The sequence below is a fragment of the Oncorhynchus clarkii genome, chromosome 18 (assembly GCF_045791955.1).
Source record: "Oncorhynchus clarkii lewisi isolate Uvic-CL-2024 chromosome 18, UVic_Ocla_1.0, whole genome shotgun sequence".
Taxonomy (NCBI): Eukaryota; Metazoa; Chordata; class Actinopteri; order Salmoniformes; family Salmonidae; genus Oncorhynchus; species Oncorhynchus clarkii.
Genome location: NC_092164.1, coordinates 45,620,766 through 45,643,480, shown reverse-complemented (window position 1 = coordinate 45,643,480; position 22,715 = coordinate 45,620,766). Strand labels below are relative to the sequence as shown.

General features: G+C 42.6%; 3 protein-coding genes across 4 annotated transcripts in view; all 3 read left to right on the top strand.

Moving 5' to 3' along the window:
- The first annotated feature begins 519 nt into the window (after positions 1-519).
- Positions 520-5,556, top strand: LOC139373567 (membrane progestin receptor alpha-B-like). Its single transcript, XM_071114230.1, has 3 exons — positions 520-744; positions 2,377-2,631; positions 3,186-5,556. The coding sequence occupies exons 1-3, from the start codon at positions 737-739 to the stop codon at positions 4,102-4,104; spliced, it is 1,182 nt and encodes a 393-aa protein (XP_070970331.1). The 5' UTR covers positions 520-736; the 3' UTR covers positions 4,105-5,556.
- A 3,490-nt stretch (positions 5,557-9,046) lies between these two features.
- Positions 9,047-14,965, top strand: LOC139373566 (SH3 domain-binding glutamic acid-rich-like protein 3). Of its 2 annotated transcripts, XR_011627584.1 has the most exons (4): positions 9,067-9,202; positions 12,137-12,304; positions 12,465-12,800; positions 12,980-14,579. XR_011627584.1 is itself a non-coding variant. In XM_071114229.1 (3 exons), exons 1-3 carry the CDS (start codon positions 9,158-9,160, stop codon positions 12,528-12,530), a joined length of 279 nt encoding a protein of 92 aa, XP_070970330.1. In that variant the 5' UTR covers positions 9,047-9,157; the 3' UTR covers positions 12,531-14,965. The 2 variants fall into 2 exon arrangements, 1 of the variants encoding a protein (XP_070970330.1); XM_071114229.1 differs by having other exon boundaries at positions 9,047-9,202; positions 12,465-14,965.
- A 6,925-nt stretch (positions 14,966-21,890) lies between these two features.
- The window catches only part of LOC139373565 (trafficking protein particle complex subunit 9-like), a 314,072-nt gene continuing 313,247 nt past the window's right edge, over positions 21,891-22,715 (top strand). The window contains exon 1 of the mRNA XM_071114227.1: positions 21,891-21,979. The gene's annotated coding sequence lies outside the window, so the exon portion shown is untranslated. The remainder of the gene's footprint in view (positions 21,980-22,715) is intronic.

Sequence of the window (22,715 nt, the reverse complement as noted above, 5' to 3'; positions counted from 1 at the left end):
TATTTGTAGCGTTTTATACCATTGGGACTTAAATGACATTTTACATGATTTAGACTCCATGTAGAAGCTTTTTAGCAGGCTAAAATCTAGGATACTTCGTTTTTGATGTATTGAAACTTCTTGGAGTTCTCTTTTTTTTCATATCCCAGTTTAATAGGGTGCGGTTTTTCAATGAAATATTGTTATTTATTCTCTCAGAATTCATCCCTTGATACTGTATCAACTCATTAATCAATTTCACCGTCATGTGAAACAACAGAGGGAAATCCAACGTTGACTAGAAACAGTTGCACGGTGACTAGTCCTAAAGGTATGAGGGACAGTTCGCAGTCGATGAGACATCCACGCCAAAGTTTCCTGTAGCCAAGGTAAATACCACATTTCTACTCTCTCTCTCTCTCTCTCTCTCTCTCTCTCTCTCTCTCTCTCTCTCTCTCCCCTCTGCTTGGAACGACCGCCTACTTACTTGCCATTGGACACCTCATGTTCATTTAAGACGCGCATCTGTTGCACTCCAGTATCTGAGTGGTTGGCAAGGCTGTCACCGGTCGGGGAGGCGTGACCGACCCATTACTGTCGGAGGGGGACATGGACGGACACAGTCGGACGATCATCACATCTGAAGGTGAAAGATCCCGCGGAGGGTCCTGCTGCGCTGAGTGTTCCGGAGCTGTCTGATGTAGGCTAATAAAGTACGCCTACAGTAGTAGCCTTGAAGAGGAAGAAGAACGCCCACATGCATTGGTATTTCCTCTCTATTCTTGTGCAATATTCTCTAACTTTTTACTTATCACGTGAAACAGTGTACGCAAAAAGAGCACAAGTATAGCCTATACAAAATTAAATTGAATGAATGTCAACATGTTTATTTGATGGGCTTGAAATAGGTTCTGGTTTTTGGAAGAGAGCAATGTCAGAAATGAATTTCGCACTGATTGCTCTGCCTGCCTCTCTCCACAGCCTTTGTCACTCAAATATGGGAGAGGCTGGAGGGAGAGATTTATACTGTAGATTTATGTGAGGTCTTGATTGAATTATTATTGTGTCAACGATATTTAGTCAGTGGGTGCCACCGTGTAAATTCCTCAGTCACATTAGCCATAGGCAAACACTTGACAGGGTTGACAATAGGAAATAGGTGTTGCTGAGATTTGACTGAATTTGCCTTGTTATCATGTAAGTATCCCGTTTTGAAGGTGTTGGAGCTACATTTCTGTTCATTCGCAACTCTGTTTTATCAGATGTGGGCATGTGGCCAATATCTAATAACAAAGTTGAAGTTACTGTGTAAACATGTCTGACAGTATGTCTGTATCTGAAAATGCATTCTTTCACCAGTTCAGGAAAGGAACATTTTATTACTTGATAAAAAACTTGCTTGCATCTTATGATCAGAAGAACATGGAGAGAGAGAGGAGAGAACAATGTTTGAGTTTTCACCCTGAGGAAGGCGAGTGTATTATGAATTCAAACTTGCGTTAGAAATGCATTTCAAGTGTGACTTGAATGTATACATTTGAATCAGATGTGTGTTTTGGTTATTAGACCCCCATTACATTGACATATTATTCATTTAGCAGACACTCTTATCCAGAGTGATTTACAGGAGCAATTAGGGTAAAGTTCATACACCACACTGCTTACAATGATATCCTTATCTTTTCATCTTCAAGGTTGAAGTGTTCATGTTCTCCCTCCCCATCCCCTATAGCACCGCTCCTTTCCCGCCTAGCACTGTTTAGAGTGAAAACTACAGAGAGAGGGACTGGATCAGACACGGAGCATTAGAAGTTCCGGGCAAGGTCCATAGACAGTATAGTAGCCTAATCTGCAAGGTTAACTGCAGATTAAGGCTAACTACTGCTAATAAATTGTCAGGTCTGCTGCAGGAGTCAGAACAGGTCTGGTGTAATCTGGCCTCCTGTCCCTGGGGCCTTGGTTGCCCAGCCAGGTAGGGCCAGCATGAAGGATGTCCTCTGATTGCCTGGTTAAACCAGACTGAACACGCACTCACCAGGCTAGTCCTCTCTTCTGAGGTGGCAGGAGTTTACAGGTAAACTGTGAAGGAGAGACGTACACTTGGACTGGAGACTCATTCTGAAGTAATTTGACTGCTGAAGCACATAGTGTGATGTGTTTCTATTTATTGAAGGAACTTGTCTTTTTAACCTGTGTGCCAGATGTGTTTGGGGAGTCCTCCAACAAAGGTGATGTTTTTACTACAAATAGTTTTACTTGCTCTGCAGTTTTAAAATAAATGAAGTAATTTTAAACCTCTTTTTATACCGAGTTATTGTTTTGAAGCCTTTTAGGTGTTAGGGTAGACCAGCTCTGAATGCTAAATGCTTTCCTAATGGTGCTCTCCTTCTTTTTCAGTTGCCAGTCTCCTGAAACTATCCAGCCAGCAACAACAACGGTCCCACCATCCATCAGACCATCCCTCATGGCAACGATTGTCATGGATAGGATTGGGCGTCTGTTCATCAACCTCCAGCAGGTAAGGGCGGTGCCCCAGATGCTGACAGAGGTCGCCCCCTCCATGCCCGGCACGCTACGGGACACCGAAGTTCCCGGGTTCTTCAGAGAGCGCTACATCCACGCCGGCTACCGACCGCTCCACCAGGGCTGGAGGTACTGTAACAGGATGTACTACAATACCCACAATGCCATGTAGAACATCCGGTTTTATTATAGTAAAGACGTCTCTGAAGCTAACATAATGGTGTCCCGTCTCTGAAGCTAACATAACGGTGTCCCGTCTCTGAAGCTAACATAACGGTGTCCCGTCTCTGAAGCTAACGTAACGGTGTCCCCTCGCTGAAGCTAACGTAACGGTGTCCCGTCGCTGAAGCTAACATAACGGTGTCCCGTCGCTGAAGCTAACATAACGGTGTCCCGTCTCTGAAGCTAACATAACGGTGTCCCGTCTCTGAAGCTAACATAACGGTGTCCCGTCTCTGAAGCTAACATAACGGTGTCCCGTCGCTGAAGCTAACATAATGGTGTCGCTGAAGCTAACATAACGGTGTCCCGTCTCTGAAGCTAACATAGCGGTGTCCCGTCTCTGAAGCTAACATACCGGTGTCCCGTCTCTGAAGCTAACATAACGGTGTCGCTGAAGCTAACATAAAGGTGTCCCGTCTCTGAAGCTAACATAACGGTGTCCCGTCTCCTTATCGATACAGGTACTACTTCCTTTCGCTGTTCCAGCGTCACAACGAGACCATCAACGTGTGGACCCACCTGCTGGGGTCTCTCCTTGTCCTGGTCAAGTTCCTCCAGCTGGCTGAGACGGTAGACTTCATCCATGATGCCCACGCCTGGCCCCTCCTCATCCTCCTCCTGTCCTCCCTGGCCTACATGGCCTGCAGCACTGTAGCCCACCTCCTGGCCGCCAAATCAGAGTTCTACCACTACTGCTTCTTCTTCCTGGATTATGTAGGAGTGGCTCAGTATCAGTATGGCAGCGCCGTGGCTCACTTCTACTATGCTGTGGAACCAGATTACCACCAGTGGGTCTCCTCGGTCTTCATGCCCACTGCCACCTTCCTCTGCTGCCTGTCCTGCCTGGGCTGCTGCTATGGGAAGTATCGCAACCACAGCCTACGGGTCTGGGTCCGGAAGGTGGGGCAGGTGGTTCCCTCGGCTATGGCCTATGCCTGGGATACTAGCCCGGTGTTCCACCGCCTCCTCCTCTGGCCCACGTCGCACAGTGATGACATCACTGCCGCGGCCAGTGGCGTAGTCGGCGACCCGGCTATATCCTTCCATGGGGGCCAGGTAGCCTTCTTCCTGTCCAGTGCGTTCTTCTTCACCAACCCCCTCCCAGAGCGTCTGTTCCCAGGCCACTGTGATTTCCTGGGGCAGGGCCACCAGCTGTTCCACGTCTTCCTGGTGATCTGTACCCTCTGTCAGATCCAGGCCTCTCACCTGGACTACGTGGGCCGACGGCCACTCTACACACAGCTACACGGAGAGAGAGGAGCAGCAGCCACTATCTATCTGTTTCAGTATGGAGCCACGCAGGTGGTCTGTGTCTGTATAGCAGTCTTCATGGCGAGGAAAGTAAAACGGTTGCTTGACTGCAGAGACAAGTCCAAATGAATTGGCTTGGAGACTATGCAAGAGGGTAGGAAAGTTAGAATCACTTCCCAGTGGGCAAAACCGGTTGAAATGGGTTGACGTTATTACAGCCAGAACCTTTTGCCCAGTTTTGCCCTCTGGTTTGGTACCAAAGTGATCAATGTGGCCTTGGTTGACTCGACACACACTGCCTTCCTTTGTTTTTGAAATGTACATTTATATGATAATATTATGTTTCTCTACAGCACCTGTGTCCTTGAGAGAGTGTTGTTTACCTTTTACATAATGGAAGTTGAGGAAGCCTATCACTAGCATGGTCACAGATCTGTGACCATAAGAGTTGGCAAGACTGCACAAACAGATCTGGAACCAGGCTAGCCTAGCACTGAACAAATCCTCAATGAGATGTAAGAATGTTGATAGCTTGCATAGTACTTTCTATATTTGCTATGATTGCTCACTGTAATCCTAGAATAGATCTGCTTAGTTGTTCTCTGTTTTTCAATTGGCATGGTGGTGTCAAATGATGTATGTAATGTACATTATCGTACACCTGTAAATTGTTGCGGAGGTTATGTTCCATCGCTACATTTTCCTTTTGATTGACCATGAGGGGAAAAGGGAAACGTGTTACCTCTCTTACCATGGCCTACCACTGCCAGGACACACTCTTCACTCAGTGCTGTGACGTAAACCAGAATAGAGACAAGCTCTGATTGGCTCTTTCTGGAAGATCACCATGGTGACCTATAACAAAACATCAGTTCAGCCAATGGGATTGAGTAAAGGTGTGAGGACAACTCCCTTTATACATTGCAACACACATAGCCAATCCCAATTGGGTCCCCATGCCTTCCCCTTTGCCATATTAAACATTATGTGTTTGCAGATCTGAAGGGTGATAGGTATTATGTGTAGTGTTGGAGCTTCCACCTGACAGACCTGCAATCGCAGGGATATCGCCAAGGAGAAGGGCTAGGGAGTGTATTGGGACCGGCTTTGTTCATGTTTACCCTTTGTCCATTACTCTCTGATTGTGCCATAGGGTGTTATCAGTGGAGGCTGCTGAGGGGAGGAGGGCTCATAATAATAGCGGGAGCAAATGGAATGGCATCAAACACATGGAAACCATGGAAACCATGTGTTTGATGTATCTGATACCATTCCACTGATTCCGCTCCAGCCATTACCACGAGCCCGTCCTCCCAATTAAAGTGCCACCAACCTCCTGTGGGAGGTATAGTTTCCCCTGACTGATGCCCAAAAAATACCTTCACAACAATGCAGTGTTATTATGACATGTCAGGAATCATAACAATTTGCAGGGCCTTCACATTTCAGAACTTTGTTCACTTTATGGCATTTGTAGAACAGCAATAAAAACTACTTGAAGCCCACACCATTTTCCTTTCATTATTACTGCAACCTCAAACTTCCTTCCCCCAGGTGAAATATTAAAGACATGCTCAGGTACTTTGGTGACTAGTATTTTTTTCAACCTCTGGTTTTGTGCTGGATGTGTCAAGGTGTAGTTCATACATGCATCTATCAGCAGAATTACTGTCTTACCTCAATTAGCCACAACATCCCTAGTTTGAAAGTGATTGGTAGCAAGATGCGCACACAGTAGAGAGAGAGAGCAATGATGTGGTGTACATAGCTGCACATTTGTGATGTAGTAGTCAATTTTCTGAGACTTTTGGTTTGTGAGTGCTACTTTCAGAACTACTGGCTACACCTACACTACTGGCTACACCTACACTACTGGCTACACCTACACTACTGGTCACACCTACACTACTGGTTACACCTACACTACTGGCTACACCTACACTACTGGCTACACCTACACTACTGGCTACACCTACACTACTGGTTACACCTACACTACTGGTTACACCTACACTACTGGCTACAACAAGTGTATACAAAAGTACCAGAGAATATCTTTAAAAAGGGGAATCAGCAGTTGCTACATACAGAATTAATGGGGACATCCAAAATGTAAGAATATAACTTTATAAGTACCTAGTTTAGCAGGGTTGGGGTCAATTACATTAAAATTCCAGTCAATTCAGAAATTCCAATGACATTCTAGTTCCAGTCAATTCAGGAATTCCAATGACATTCCAGTTCCAGTCAATTCAGGAATTCCAATGATATTCCAGTTCCAGTCAATTCAGGAATTCCAATGACATTCTAGTTCCGGTCAATTCAGGAATTCCAATGACATTCCAGTTCCAGTCAATTCAGAAATTCCAATGATATTCCAGTTCCAGTCAATTCAGGAATTCCAATGACATTCCAGTTCCAGTCAATTCAGGAATTCCAATGATATTCCAGTTCCAGTCAATTCAGGAATTCCAATGACATTCCAGTTCCAGTCAATTCAGGAATTCCAATGACATTCCAGTTCCAGTCAATTCAGGAATTCCAATGACATTCCAGTTCCAGTTTTCTCCAATGTTTTTTAATGAGGAAAAGTTGGAACTGGAATTTGGTTTACTTTCTGAGTTGACTGGAATTGAAATGGAATGGACCCCAACCCTGGAGCTTAGTTCAACTGTTGTTCCCCATTACAACCCCAAATATAAGCTTGTTTTATTCAAATGTTTGTAAACAAAGTAAATGTAAATTAACACTGTAAAGCATCAAAACATGGTTAAAACTATCATTTTGATTCCATGGATGGTCAGTCCTTGCATCCGTAGAATTTTAGACTGGTTACATTTCTCCAGCCCCATCTCTCAGCCTTTTAACGAAACAGTGGCGGGGAGCACGTTTTATTTTTGTTTCAACTACTGATTGGCCCTTTTTATGGAGGATGTAACCATTACATTGCTGCCACAGTAAATTGCATCGTTTCTGTCTCCAAGCATTTGACAACGTTAAGCAGAGGTGTTGAAATATAGTGAATCGCTGCCCCCTTGTGGACAGGAAAATAATTTCATCTGAAACACAATATGTATTGTTATGCCAAGAATCCATGGGAATAGCTCACATATCCATCCATTGTCTCCATGTTGTATAGTGTATATAGCAGGTTGATTTGTTTTCTATTACATCACTAGAACTAATGTAACATTTGGAGCCTACTTTAGTAACCCCAGGAGTTGGTTTGATTGATGTAACATGGACACATTACAGCCTACTGTTCTATGTCCCATCAGAGTGTTGAAATTATCACTGTTATTTGTCCTCTGGTTGTGCTCTTCATTAAAGAAAGACGGAAACTGATCCACAGTATCCTCCACACAGTCCTTGTTCCACTGACTGTCACTAAGCATCAAAGATCCAACCCCACCCAGGCTATTTATAGTAGGCAATAATTTAGTTTTTGTGATAATCACTGTCCAAGTCAATGGAATAACCTCAGGTGCAGTAATGGAATATGTGGTAAGACCCCCATTGGAACTGAAAGTAAATAAAAGTTATTTGTAAATCTGAATCAAGACTACTTTGGTCTCTGTGTAACTGATGTAATTGTGAACAGTACGCTAATGAAACTAGTTGAGCTTGGCATGGGGATGTAGACATTCATCACTGGCAGAGCAGCAGAGGGAAACAGGCCTGTTCCCTTCCATTGTGAGCCAGGCAGCAGGAGAATGTGGACAAAGTCCAAGTGTAGGGTTAGCTCCAGCTTTGTCTGCTGATTCAGGTTTTTCCGTCATGGGATAAAGAGGAGCTGAGCTGGGTGGCTTGGCTGGCTGCAGTGGCTAAAGGCACTGAGCAAAGAATATCAGAACTTACTAAAGGGCGTTAAGGGCACAAATTACAGTATTGACATCAGTATACCAAAAGTATCTCAGGTTTAGTATCTGTATACTTGTGTCAGCCTCTCTGTCCACAATGAGGTCTGTTTGTCCGAACACAGTTTCACCTCTCCTTATTCTTTGACTTTGACATTGAGGTCACATAGCTTTCCTTTAGTGAACACAGGCATTTCCCTGCCAGTCCCAGCCTGAACTTCACACTAATCAATAAATGGTGTTGAATGATGCTGATTGATCAGGCCTGCCGGGATACAGTCTGGGTGTCTGATTCCAGTTTTGAGCCTATTCCTGGTTTGTACAGTGCCTTTAGACATGGCGATTGGAACTGAAGATATCTCATTTGGATTCATCAGACCAAAGGACATATTTCCACCGGTCTAATGGCCATTGCTCGTGTTTCTTGGCCCAAGCAAGTCTCTTCTTCTTATTGGTGTCCGTTGGTAGTGGTTTCTTTGCAGCAATTCGACCACAAAGGCCTGAATCCTCTGAACAGTTGATGTTGAGATGTGTCTGTTACTTGAACTCTGTGAAGCATTTATTTGGGCTGCAATCTGAGGTGCAGTTAACTCTAATGAATTTATCCTCTGCAGCAGAGGTAACTCTGGGTCTTCCTTTCCTGTTGAGGTCCTCATTAGAGCCAGTTTCGTCATAGTGCTTGATGGTTTCTGTGACTTAACTTGAAGAAACTTTCTAAGTTCTTGAAATTTTCCACATTGACTGACTTTCATGTCTTAAAGTAATGGTGGGACTGTCATTTCTCTTTGCTTATTCAAGCTGTTCTTGCCATAATATGGACTTGATCTTTTACCAAATAGGGTTATCTTCTGTATACCACCCCTACCTTGTCACAACACAATTGATTGGCTCAAACTCATTAAGAAGGAAAACAATTCCACAAATGAACTTTTAACAAGGCACATCCATTAATTGAAATGCATTCCAGGTGACTACCTCATGAATGCCAAGACTGTGCAAAGCTGTCATGTGCAAAGCTGTCATGTGTAATTTTATCATTTGGGTGTCTTCATTATTATTCTACAATGTAGAAAATAGTAAATAAATAAAAACCACTGAATGAGTAGCTGTGTCCAAACGTTTGACTGGTACTGTACATGTCACATCAAATAGCCAACTAGTAGAACTTCAATCTACACACAGGACTAAAGGGTTGCACTGGCCCTTTAAACCACACAGCAAATATAGGCTTTTCAGTCGCAGGAAGGAGAGGCGATTGATTGTATGCTACGGCAAGAGAGCTGCTCTTGTGACCAACACACAAAGGGATATCGAAAATCGCAACTATGGGTGTCAAATTATATTATACCACCGTTACTGCATCCAGAGAGGTGAGATGAAACAGAGATTATTGATGCATTTTATTCTTGCAGGTGGATACATTTCTTATAGAGACCCTTTATGGACCAGTCTGACAGACACACCCAACGAAAGCCCTGTCAACGATCAATCTCAGGATCTGATCAGCATACAATGCGAATTAGGTCAATATTGTAATTGTTTGAATATGTGGAGTTATTGATAATTCAGTCCACCATGCAGTCGATCGCAAGGTTTTTGAAGAACGGGTTTATTTGGAGATGAACAAAACGCACCAGGAAATGCAAACTCAACCCGAAAATGTGGACGGAAGTCATATTGTTCAGTTTTATTTCCTTTATCAGTCTGCTTTAGGCGGTAGATCTCACGGGCCTATTAGAATAATGGGGACATAAAGTTTTCGCATTCTGCAACCTACCTGATATAATCGATGCTGGTCTAGACAAATGCAACTGGGTTACTTGTCAACGATTGCGATCGTATACATGCCTACCTACCTGTACGGTGGACGTGAACTATTTATGCTGTCTAAAAGCATTATAATCACACACGCGTTTCGCTTTTAATGGAATTAGTAAAATTGATACAAATGTTGCAGCGTACTTCCCGAGAGTTTGCATTCGCTTACGCCTGGACACAATCAATGTATGCAAATAATCGCGGTGAAACATCTGGTGTCGATTATAGGGGGATTCGTTTTTCGGTGGGCTCTGCGTTATACTGCCAAGTTAGCCATCGGGTCATATAATTAAGGATATTTTTTGAATTGAAGACTTTGAAAATGTTTAGCCATGGGCTATGTAATTTCACCTCTACTAAAAAGCAAGGGATTGAGTCATTCGGTTTGTCCCTAGCCTTCCTGTTTTCTAGAGTACATTTGAATCTGCTGTAAGTAGTGCGCGTTGGTGTGTCTTGCTCATTGAATGCCTGGCTGCAGTTGGTGGGTGACCTAGGCGTGGTTACACATAGCAAACACACCCTCCCAACTTCCACAACCAGACCCAACAAGATAGCGTTGCACAATTTAATAATCAACTACACATTAGATAAGCTCTCTAGCTTTTATAGGCAAAGTAGACTATATCTACTAGGCCGATTTGTCTCAAGTGGTAATGCTACCCATCTATCTCTCTTTAACCACAGACCGTAAACAAAACAGATCTGACTGTTTGGTCCCTGGTACTACTAGTAAAGCTTGAAGCCTTTTCACACTATCGAACCAACCCAAACTTTCATATTGTACTTTTCAGCACTATGTGGAATATACACTGCTCAAAAAAATAAAGGGAACACTTAAACAACACAATGTAACTCCAAGTCAATCACACTTCTGTGAAATCAAACTGTCCACTTAGGAAGCAACACTGATTGACAATACATTTCACATGCTGTTGTGTAAATGGAATAGACAACAGGTGGAAATTATAGGCAATTAGCAAGACACCCCCAATAAAGGAGTGGTTCTGCAGGTGGTGACCACAGTTCCTATGCTTCCTGGCTGATGTTTTGGTCACTTTTGAATGCTGGCGGTGCTTTCACTCTAGTGGTAGCATGAGATGGAGTCTACAACCCACACAAGTGGCTCCGGTAGTGCTGCTCATCCAGGATGGCACATCAATGCGAGCTGTGGCAAGAAGGTTTGCTGTGTCTGTCAGCGTAGTGTCCAGAGCATGGAGCCGCTACCAGGAGACAGGCCAGTACATCAGGAGACGTGGAGGAGGCCGTAGGAGGGAAACAACCCAGCAGCAGGACCGCTACCTCCGCCTTTGTGCAAGGAGGAGCAGGAGGAGCACTGCCAGAGACCTGCAAAATGACCTCCAGCAGGCCACAAATTTGCATGTGTCTGCTCAAACGGTCAGAAACAGACTCCATGAGGGTGGTATGAGGGCCCGACATCCACAGGTGGGGGTTGGGCTTACAGCCCAACACCGTGCAGGACGTTTGGCATTTGCCAGAGAACACCAAGATTGGCAAATTCGCCACTGGCGCCCTGTGCTCTTCACAGATGAAAGCAGGTTCACACTGAGCACATGTGACAGACGTGACAGAGTCTGGAGATGCCGTGGAGAACGTTCTGCTGCCTGCAACATCCTCCAGCATGACCGGTTTGGCGGTGGGTCAGTTATGGTGTGGGGTGGCATTTATTGGGGGGGCCGCACAACCCTCCATGTGCTCGCCAGAGGTAGCCTGACTGCCATTAGGTACCGAGATGAGATCCTCAGACCCCTTGTGAGACCATATGCTGGTGCGGTTGGCCCTGGGTTCCTCCTAATGCAAGACAAAGCTAGACCTCATGTGGCTGGAGTGTGTCAGCAGTTCCTGCAAGAGGAAGGCATTGATGCTATGGACTAGCCCGCCCGTTCCCCAGACCTGAATCCAATTGAGCACATCTGGGACATCATGTCTCGCTCCATCCACCAACGCCACGTTGCACCACAGACTGTCCAGGAGTTGGCGGATGCTTTAGTCCAGGTCTGGGAGGAGATCCCTCAGGAGACCATCTGCCACCTCATCAGGAGCATGCCCAGGCGTTGTAGGGAGGTCATACAGGCACGTGGAGGCCACACACACTACTGAGCCTCATTTGGACTTGTTTTAAGGACATTACATCAAAGTTGGATCAGCCTGTAGTGTGGTTTTCCACTTTAATTTTGAGTGTGACTCCAAATCCAGACCACCATGGGTTGATAAATTTGATTTCCATTGATCATTTTTGTGTGATTTTGTTGTCAGCACATTCAACTATGTAAAGAAAAAAGTATTTAATAAGAATATTTCATTCAGATCTAGGATGTGTTATTTTAGTGTTCCCTTTATTTTTTTGAGCAGTGTATAATGAGGCCAGTGCAGTACCGCTAGGCTCAGTTAAGCCAGGCTCGGCTCAGTAGTGTGAAAACGGTAATGGATCCCTGACCCTGAACTGACCCTTTCCTCTCCCCCTCCAGGTGAAATCTCAGCAAGCGGAGGTGATGAGGATCCTGGAGAGTAAGAGTATCCAGTACGAGCTGATTGACATCTCAGTGGGCGGAGAGGTCAGGGATGAGATGAGAAGCAAGGCGGGGAACCCCACGGCTGTCCCGCCACAGATCTTCAATGAGGACCAGTACTGTGGGGTAAGGATTTGTGAGATCAGACAAACACACAACCACAACACTGTCAAACGGTATGAAGATGGTGAGTATAGACAAAGGTTTTAACTTAAAGATGACATAAGCATGTTATGACCCCTTTTTTATATAATCTCTTCTACTCTGTTTGGTCTCTTTCCTCCAGAACTATGACATGTTTTCAGACGCAGTGGAGGAGGACAAAGTGGAACAATTTCTGAAGATGGCGTGATGAGGAAGAGTTGTGTGTCGTCTTCCCCCACTAACCCCCCCAAAGGCAGGCCCGTTGACTAACCCCCTGCCCCGCTGGCGGTGCTCACCCTCTTTTGTCTCAATGCAGTGATGAATGCCAAATACAACCAACCAATCAAGACACACACACCTGTTCCCACCCCACTGGACTCTTACCTAACCACTGTTAATTGAATTGTTTGTTTTATACGGGCACTTATTATGCTCCCTCTGCTTTCTTCGTCATTGTTTCTCTTTGTGGTCCTTCCTGGTCAGGACCTGGGTTCAAATACTTTTAAATCATTTCAAGTACTAAAGTCGTGTTTGATTTAAGCTTTCCTGTTGCAATTGAAACAATAGAAAAGGCTAAAAAGGCCAACCCCCACCCACCTGGCACTCCATGCAGACCAAAGCAAATGCTCAAAGATTGGGAATGGTATTTGAACCCAGGTCTGACGTGTTCATGTCACTAATCAGTCTTAGTCTGCTCTGTGGGATCAGTGGAACTGCCCAATCTAGATGTGTGGTAATTAGGTCAGGTAATCTGGGCTGCCAACACGTGATTAATGAAGATCCACTAATCCAGAGGCTAACATTTACCAGGAATCTATGTTCATGATCGTTCCCTTGCCCAAGAGGAGAATTGTACTTTTTTTTTTTTTTTCACCGATTGGTCTTTAAAACCGTCACCACAGATCTGATTGGTCTAAATGCAGCCCATGTCGAAAATAGGGGGGGCATTTCAGACCAAACAATGCTTGGTTATTATCACTTAATCTTATTAACAGTGTTTGTCTTTTCTTTCTTATCTGGCCTTCTTGACTCGCATGATGTTCATTTCGACAGACGGAAGCCATTTTGATACATACTTGGGCATACTGTAGGTGACAGTAGTCTGGAGAATGAGGAAGCCAACAATCACAGAACCTTAAAGAAATGTGAATTGTGGTAGAGACAGAATAAGTTAATTGGATTCTACTTTGGTCCAAAACATTTCAATGCTTAGCAGACTAATGGTGTCTGGTCCATGCTGGAAAAGTGACTCCACTGTGGAAAGTTATACAGAAGATGGTTAAAACAGACAGCATTCCATAGTGTTGAACTTGGTGCCAATAAATGTGTTTTCCCGATGGATACAGTCAGCTTTGACCTCCCAATATAGTCTTATTTTACTCTGTTAATGCATTCCAAAGAGAATGGCCTGATCCTCAATCACTACTCTTCCAGAAATAGACATTTTATGGGACATTGTTTTTACACTGTTACTGGCACTACAACTGTACATCCTTACGATAAGAGAGCTGTGCTTGAGTACTAGAACCCCTGAATTTACAATCTGTTGACTGTTTTTGACCTTCAGTCCTGATCTAGCTGTGAAGTCCCATCTCGATCCAGCTTGAAGATGCAATAGATAACTATGCACTTAACTCTGCCTCATACTCCCACTGTTGTACTGACTCTTGGCTACTGAGTGGGAAAACACATTGTTTCAGACTGAACTGACTCATTCTCAGCTTTAGATAAAACTCACTCACCACATGAGGATGTTGAAGGCCTTTTAGTGCTTCAAGTGTCTACTACTCTGCTGGGTTTTCTTCCATGGGATGTTGTGAAAAACGTATGTGCTGTTTCATGTGTAGAGTCTCACATCTTGTTCATCGTTGTAAAAAAAAGTTTTAGAAAAATATTGCCTCTCCCAATGTAATCCCTGCACTTGAGTATACCTATCACTATAACCCTTGGTTCCACACAGGAACAGGTGAATTCGGGCAACGCGACACCACACGCATAGTATATTTGGGTCTGTAGGTGTGGGACCTCTACTTTGTAATGGCAACATTAACAGACCATGTTTGTGCACCGTTTTGTCAGTTGACGGTTGGTCTTATTGGTTCACTATCAACTAAATGTTGAACATTTCATGTCTTTCTCTTTGAGCTCCTGCTTTGCGTTTTGGGCCAAAATAAAGAAAAAATGTAATATACAGAATGAGATGTCTTCCAAGAAGATTGTGGAAAAAGGGTCAAATAAAATGGAATGTCTAAGTCTATTTGTGTTTTGCTGAATTACAAGTCTGATGGTTTAAAAAGCGAATCAAGTGACTCAGTTCAAGTTGATTCATTTGGAAGTGTGTGTTATGAACAATATTGTACAATAGTATTACAAATACAGTTGCAAAGCTCTCAAAACAAAGGAAAACAGTACATCTACAGTATATACATCAGTATATTGATTCAGGGGCACTGTTCTTCCAGATCACATATCTTGATTGAGACATCGCCTTTCCATGTGCAGTTCTCTCCATCTCATTGAGGAATGTTACAGGGCCTTGTTCATCCTGCTGCTGCCCACTCTACACAGTGCCAGTCTGTAATTGACAAGTACTAATCTGCCCAACTAAACTCCACCCCCAATAAAATGGAGACTGAATATTTTGATTCTTGGTGGACAGTGAGTACAAATGGGGATCAATGTGCCATGCTGTGCAGGTTTACAGATACAAAAAGCTCAACATATACGGTATAGAATACTAGCTTATTTGTTCCAAACCTTTATTCAGGTTTTGCCCATGACCAAAAACATGACATACAGTTGAAGTCAGAAGCTTACATACACCTTAGCCTCCCCCGTTTTCCTCCAAACATAATGGTGGTAATTACGGCCAAACAGTACTATTTTTGTTTCATCAGACCAGAGGACATTTCTCCAAAAAGTACGATCTTTATCCCCATGTTCAGTTGCAAACCGTAGTCTGGCTTTTTAATGGTGGTTTTGGAGCGGTGGCTTCCTCCTTGCTGAGCGGCCTTTCAGATTATGTCGATATAAGACTCGTTTTTACTGTGGATAGAGATACTTTTGTACCTCTTTCCACCAGCATCTTCACAAGTTTCTTTGCTGTTCTGGGATTGATTTTCAGTTTTCGCACCAAAAGTGCATTCATCTCTAGGAGACATGACACATCTCCTTCCTGAGCGGTATGATGGCTGCGTGGTCCCATGGTGTTTATACTTGCATACTATTGTTTGTACAGATGAACGTGGTACCTTCAGGCGTTTGGAAATTGCTCCCAAGGACGAACCAGACTTGTGGAGGTCTACAATTTTTTTTTTCTGAGGTCTTGGCTTTCCCATGATGTCAAACAAAGAGGCACTGAGTTTGAAGGTAGGCCTTGAAATTCATCCACAGGTACACCTCCAATTGACTCAAAGGATGTCAATTCGCCTATCAGACGCTTCTAAAGCCATGACATCATTTTCTGGCATTTTTCAAGCTGGTTAAAGGCACAGTCAACTTAGTGTATGTAAATTTCTGACCCACTGGAATTGTGACACAGTCAATTATAAGTGAAATAATCGGTCTGTAAACAATTGTTGGAACAATGACTTGTGTCATGCACAAAGTAGGAAGTCCTAACCGACTTGCCAAAACTATAGTTTGTTAGCAAGCAATTTGTGGAGTGGGTGAAAAACGAGTTTTAATGACTCCCGACTTCAACTATACAATCAGACTGCTAAGAAAATGCATGATGGCTAAGTAACAGGTACAGTGGCTTGCAAAAGTATTCACCCCCTTGGAATTTTTCCTATTTTGTTGCCTTACAACTTGGAATTTATATAGATTTTTTAGGGATTTGTATCATTGGATTCATACAACATGCATACCACTTCGAAGATGCAAAATATGTTTTATTGAGAAACAAACAAGAAATAAGACAAAAAAACTGAAAACGTGAGTGTTCATAATTATTCATCCCCCAAAGTCAATACTTTGTAGAGCCACCTTTTGAAGCAATTACAGCTGCAAGTCTCTTGGGGATTGTCTCTTTAAGCTTGGCACATCTAGCCACTGGGATTTTTGCCCATTCTTCAAGGCAATACTGCTCCAGCTCCTTCAAGTCAGATGGGTTCCGCTGGTGTACAGCAATCTTTAAGTCATACCACAGATTCTCAGTTGGATTGAGGTCTGGACTTTGATTAGGTCATTCCAAGACATTTAAATGTTTCCCCTTAAACCACTCGAGTGTTGCTTTAGCAGTATGCTTAGGTTCATTGTCCTGCTGGATGGTGAACCTCTGTCCCAGTATCAAATCTCTGGAAGACTGAAACAGGTTTCCTTCAAGAATTTCCCTGTATTTAGCACCATCCATCATTCCTTCAATTTTGACCAGTTTCCCAGTCTCTGCCAATGCGAAACATCCCCACAGCATAATGCTGCCACCAACATGCTTCACTGTGGGGATGGTATTCTCAGTGTGATGAGAGGTGTTGGGTTTGCGCCAGACATAGTGTTTTCCTTGATGGCCAAAAAGCAACATTTTAGTCTCATCTGACCAGAGTACCTTCTACCATATGTTTGGGGAGTCTCCCACATGCCTTTTGGTGAACACCAAACGTGTTTGCTTAATTAAAAACATATATATATTTTTTTTGGCCACTCTTCCGTAAAGCCCAGCTCTGTGGAGTGTACAGCTTAAAGTGGTCCTATGGACAGATACTCCAATCTACGCTGTGGAGCTTTGCAGCCCATCTCTTGGCAGGTTTGTTGTGGTGCCATATTCTTTAAATGTTTAATAATGGATTTAATGGTGCTCCGTGGGATGTTCAAAGTTTCTGATATAAAAAAAAAAAATCACAACCCTGATCTGTACTTCTCCACAACTTTGTCCCTGACCTGTTTGAAGAGCTCATTTATTTAACTAAATACATTACTTCTGAAGGTAATTGGTTGCACAAGATCTTATTTAGGGGCTTCATAGCAAAGGGGGTGAATACATATGCACACACCACTATCTGTTTTGTATTTTTTTTTTTTTAATTTTTGAAACAAGTCATTTTTTAAATTTCACTTCACCAATTTGGACTATGTTGTGTATGTCCATTACATGAAATCCAAATAAAAATCATTATAAATTACAGGTTGTAATGCAACAAAATAGGAAAAACGCCAAGGGGGTGAATACATTTGCAAGGCACTGTAGGTGTAGGAAAAGCAAAAATACTCTTTACCAACACATCCATCTCACGGGGGAAGAGCAGGAAACCACTGAATTTGCTCACACTATAAAAGTTGTTTTCTCACGTGTGTTGTGATCAGTGGTGATTTTAACATGTAAATCTTGGTGGGGCAAACTCCTAACTATTTTTTTAAATACATGCCAGCAAAGTCACAACACAACAACACATTAATTGCACTTTAACGGTGACAAAAAGTGCCCACAAACTGTTACTGCCTATATAAAGCTGCCCCAACAGCAGAGCTTTCTTTTCAGCACAATGGAGTGAATTCTTACCACTGCTACACCTGGCTATCAGCGAAGCTCAGTGCTTTCTGTCGTGGTGGGGCAGCCAGTAGAAAATACGTAGCGTTGGGGTTGGCAATGTTCTTTAGTTGCGCCGTGATTGGCTCAGTGTTCTGTCACCCAAGGGGCTTGAATATTCGAGCTCTCCCCGTACATTTTGCGGCGACGTAGTGTCCTCATGAATGACAGAGCACTGAGCCAATCACAGCGCAACTAAAGAACATTACCAACCCCAACGCTACGTATTTACCACTGGCTGCCCCACCACCGAAGGCAATGAGCTAGGCTGAAACACCTGCATTTTGGAGCTGCCTTATTGAAGAAAGCAAAAAAGAAACAATGTTTGTATGCGGCTTTATTAATTAAATTATTATTTTTTTGCACATTGTTTGCAAACTGATATGTGAGACATATTAATGCCAAAATAACATGCAAACAGGCAACAATAAAACATGTTTCGTTTTTTTTTTTAGGTAAACAGGTGGGGCTCAAAAGAGCATGACGAGTTGTCCCTGGTTGTGATGGGAACACGGGTGTGACATGAGAATAAAGGAAGTAAGAACAACATTACACTCCTGGCTGCTTGTAATCGTTCAGTGTACAGGGCCTGACATTGACACATGATCGGGCACAGGAAGTTAATAATTAAAGCCCACTCAGCGTTTTCTGTTCAGGCTGTCCTCTATGTTGACAGGAACAGAGCCGTGGGTATACATACACAGCATGGCTCTGGATGGGAACTGGCTATAAACCTTATCTGATGCTGCACATGTGTCCATCTAGTGGTGGAATGATAACAGTACAAATATCCAAGACTCATCCATGTTTTTGAAATTGTTCATCTATTTATATACTATTTAAGTATTAATCCTACCACTTGGTAGGTCAAATAAGATTAAGACTCATACTGAACAAAAATATAAACGCAACAAACATGAAGAAGGTGAAGAAGCCGGATGAGGAGGTCCTGGGCCGGCGTGGTTACACGTGGTCTGTGGTTGTGAGGCCGGTTGGACGCACTGCCAAAATCTCTAAAACGGCGTTGGAGGCTTATGGTGGAGAAATGAACATTCAATTCTCTGGTGGACATTCCTGCAGTCTGCATGCAGATTGCACGCTCCCTCAAAACTTGAGACATTGTGCATTGAGTTGCATTGTGTTGTGTGTCAAAACTGCACATTTTAAAGTGGCCATTTATTGTCCCCAGCACAAGGTGCACCTGTGTAATGATCATGCTGTTTAATCATCTTCTTGATATGCCGAACCTGTCAGGTGGATGGATTATATTGGTAAAGGAGAAATGCTCACTCATAGGGATGTACTCAAAAATGTGTGCACACAAGTTGAAAAATATGTTTTCTGTGCATATGAAAATGTCTGGGATCTTTTATTTCAGCTCGTGAAACATGGAACCAACACTTTAAACAGTGGTAGAAAAAGTACCCAATTGTCATACTTGAGTAAAAGTAAAGATACCTTCATAGAAAGTTACTCAAGTAAAAGTGAAAGTCACCCAGTAAAATCCTACTTGAGTGAAAGTATACAAGTATTTGGTTTTAAATATACTTAAGTATCAAAAGTAAATGTATAAATCATTTCAAATTCCTTATATTAAGCAAACCAGATGACACCATAAAAAAAAAAATGTACGGATAGTAAGGGGCACACTCCAACATTCAGACATTATTTACAAAAAATGCATTTGTGTTTAGTGAGTCCAAAAGATGTCAAAAATATAAATAGTACTTTAAAGTATTTTTTACTTACAGTTGAAGTCGGAAGATTACAAACACTTAGGTTGGAGTCATTAAAACTGGTTTTACAACCACTCCACAAATTGCTTGTTAACAAACTATAGTTTTGGCAAGTCGGTTAGGACATCTACTTTGTGCAAGACACAAGTCATTTTTCCAACAATTGTTTACATACATATTATTTCACTTATAATTCACTGTATCACAATTCCAGTGGGTCAGAAGTTTACATACACTAAGTTGACAGTGCCTTTAAACAGCTTGGAAAATTCCAGGAAATTATGTCATGGCTTTAAAAGCTTCTGATAGACTAATTGACATCATTTGAGTCAATTGGAGGTGTACCTGTGGATGTATTTCAAGGCCTACTCAAACTCAGTGCCTCTTTGCTTGACATCATGGGAAAATCAAAAGAAATCAGCCAAGACCTCAGAAAAAAATTGTAGACCTCCACAAGTATGGTTCATCCTTGAGAGCAATTTCCAAACGCCTGAAGGTACCACGTTCATCTGTACAAACAATAGTACGCAAGCATAAACACCATGGGACCACACAGCCGTCATATCGCTAAGGAAGGAGACGCGTTCTGTCTCCTAGAGATTTACTTACTTTTGGTGCGAAAACTGAAAATCAATCTCAGAACAACAGCAAAGGACCTTGTGAAGATGCTGGAGGAAACCCGAACAAAAGTATCTATATCCACAGGAAAACTAGTCCTATATCGACATAATCTGAAAGGCCGCTCAGCAAGGAAGAAGCCACTGCTCGAAAACCGCCATAAAAAGCCAAACTACGGTTTGCAACTGCACATAGACAAAGATCGTACTTTTTGGAGAAATGTCCTCTGGTCTGATGAAGGAAAAATAGGCCTGTTTAATATAATGACCATCGTTATGTTTGAAGGAAAAAAGGGGGAGGCTTGCAAGCCAAAGAACACCATCTCAACTGTGAAGCACGGGGGTGGCAGCATCATGTTGTGGGGGTGCTTTGCTGCAGGAGGGACAGGTGCACTTCACAAAATAGATGGCGTCATGAGGGAGGAAAATGATGTGGATATATTGAAGCAACATCTCAAGACATCAGTCAGGAAGTTAAAGCTTGGTCGCAAATGGGTCTTCCGAATGGGCAATGAGTGGCCATCACAAAGCCCTGACCTCAATCCTATAGAATTTTTTTGGGCAGAACTGAAAAAGCGTGTGCGAGCAAAGCCTACAAACCTGACTCAGTTACACCAGCTTTGTCAGGAGGAATGGGCCAAAATTCACCCAACTTATCGTGGGAAGGCTACCTGAAATGTTTGACCCAAGTTAAACAATTTAAAGGCAATGCTACCAAATACTAATTGAGTGCATGTAAACTTTTTACTCGGATTAAATGTCAGGAATTGTGAAAACTGAGTTTTAATGTATTTGTCTAAGGTGTATGTAAACTTCCCACTTCAACTGTAAGTCCTTTACACCACTGACTTTACATGTTGCATTTTCAGTTTTGTTCTGTGTATTACAACCAGGTATAAGTCAATAAAAAAACGACTGATTTAGAAGCTGAGTGGAATTGACCTCATCAAGCCATGCAGCAAATACATTTCACTGCTGTGTGATTCTGTTCACACACAGGCACTTCCTCAATTTGTATTGGTTTCAAGTAGGCCTAGCCTGTGTTTTACGAGAGCAAAAACAAACAGTTGAGTAAGAGTCTTTAGTACGAAACTCATCAAGGTATTCAGAAAGAATACTCTTCAAAATCCAATGGTAAATCTTACAGCCTGGATTTAAAGTATTCACATAAAAATACCAGGTATCCAACTAAGAATACAAATGTAATTATTCTGTGAAGGATATATATTGGGTTCAGGGGCCAATAACAATGGGAATACAACACAACACGTGAAAATCGGACCAATAGGAGGCGGGTTTGAAATGTGTGTAAACCTCCCTTTATTCAGTCTGTAAGAATAACAATCTGTAAAACAGCAACGAAATCTAAGGGCAGAAACGCGTTGGTTTTACGTTTAACATAAAATAAGCATTTGTATCATTGTACTGTTCTCCAAGAGTTGCTGAATTTAATTTTAATCGGTGAGATAATACAATGTATATGAAACGCAAATTTAACAACTTTGCAAATATATTTTTGCCATTCAATGTAATATCCAGGTTTATGTTTTTTGTTGTTGTTGCCAGTAGTGCAACCAAATCTAAATTCCAGGTTGCACAGCAACATATTGGGAGTATGGGAGCCCACAGTACCAGCAGTGGACATAGGAGGGCAGTGATGCACGCTATTCATAGTATTTGTCAATGTAACTGATAGAGAAGAAGAGTTCATTCGGGAAGCTGTCTGTTTTTACTAACGATAATTGGACTGTCAAACGTTTCTGTCACAATATATATCAAGGTAACGTCAATTCTTGGCATGTTTTGATAAATAAATGTTCCAGTTTGTGGCTGAGGAGGCAACAAGCCTGACGATAGTTTAACAACCAGATATCATACCAACATTGGCTAACTAGAGGCAGTCAGTGTCGCTAGCTAGGTAAGCTTGTCATTCTTCTGTAAATATTGATGGCAGAAATAATCCCATTCCTGAATATAAATGGGAACTGTAGAATGAAAGTAAACTGGACATGTAGGACTTCCTAATTTACATTTTTGAAGTTTAGGGTATTTTACTGTAACAAAAGTATCTTAGCCATGTGGCTAGCTGACTGGGTTGGCTAGCACAGTATACCAGTATCTTTGTTTTTAGCTAGCTAGATAGATCCTTTATACTCCAGTTTGAAACCGTCTTTATGGTCGATGTTGTTAATGGACAACACGTCACGCAAGCGACGTATGTAGTTTGCAATTCCTTCGAACGACTGTCTTGTCAATAGTAACCTAAAATAACCTTAGTGAGAGAGTTGAGATATTGGGTGGGTGCAGGCTTTTGCTCCAACCAAGCAGTGACCTGGTTATGGTCCGAATGCTTTTGAATCAAGTGTGCTACTAACTCTGTCAGTGATGTCACATCTTGACTGTGGTATATGTGGATGGAATTTAGCTAGATGTTGAGGAATTAAGATCATACTGGGACCCGGCAAACATCTTAACAGCTAAGCAAGGAGGTCAGAAAAATTGACGAGGTCGTTAGG

What these genes read in the sequence shown, in the direction of transcription:
- LOC139373567 (XM_071114230.1), top strand. An exon ending in CCGCTCCACCAGGGCTGGAG is followed by an intron (nt 2,632 to 3,185) that starts GTACTGTAACAG and finishes TTATCGATACAG; the next exon opens with GTACTACTTCCTTTCGCTGT.
- LOC139373566 (XM_071114229.1), top strand. Translation starts at nt 9,158, where the DNA reads ATGGGTGTCAAATTATATTATACCACCGTTACTGCATCCAGAGAG. An exon ending in CCGTTACTGCATCCAGAGAG is followed by an intron (nt 9,203 to 12,136) that starts GTGAGATGAAAC and finishes CTCCCCCTCCAG; the next exon opens with GTGAAATCTCAGCAAGCGGA. An exon ending in ATGAGGACCAGTACTGTGGG is followed by an intron (nt 12,305 to 12,464) that starts GTAAGGATTTGT and finishes TCTTTCCTCCAG; the next exon opens with AACTATGACATGTTTTCAGA.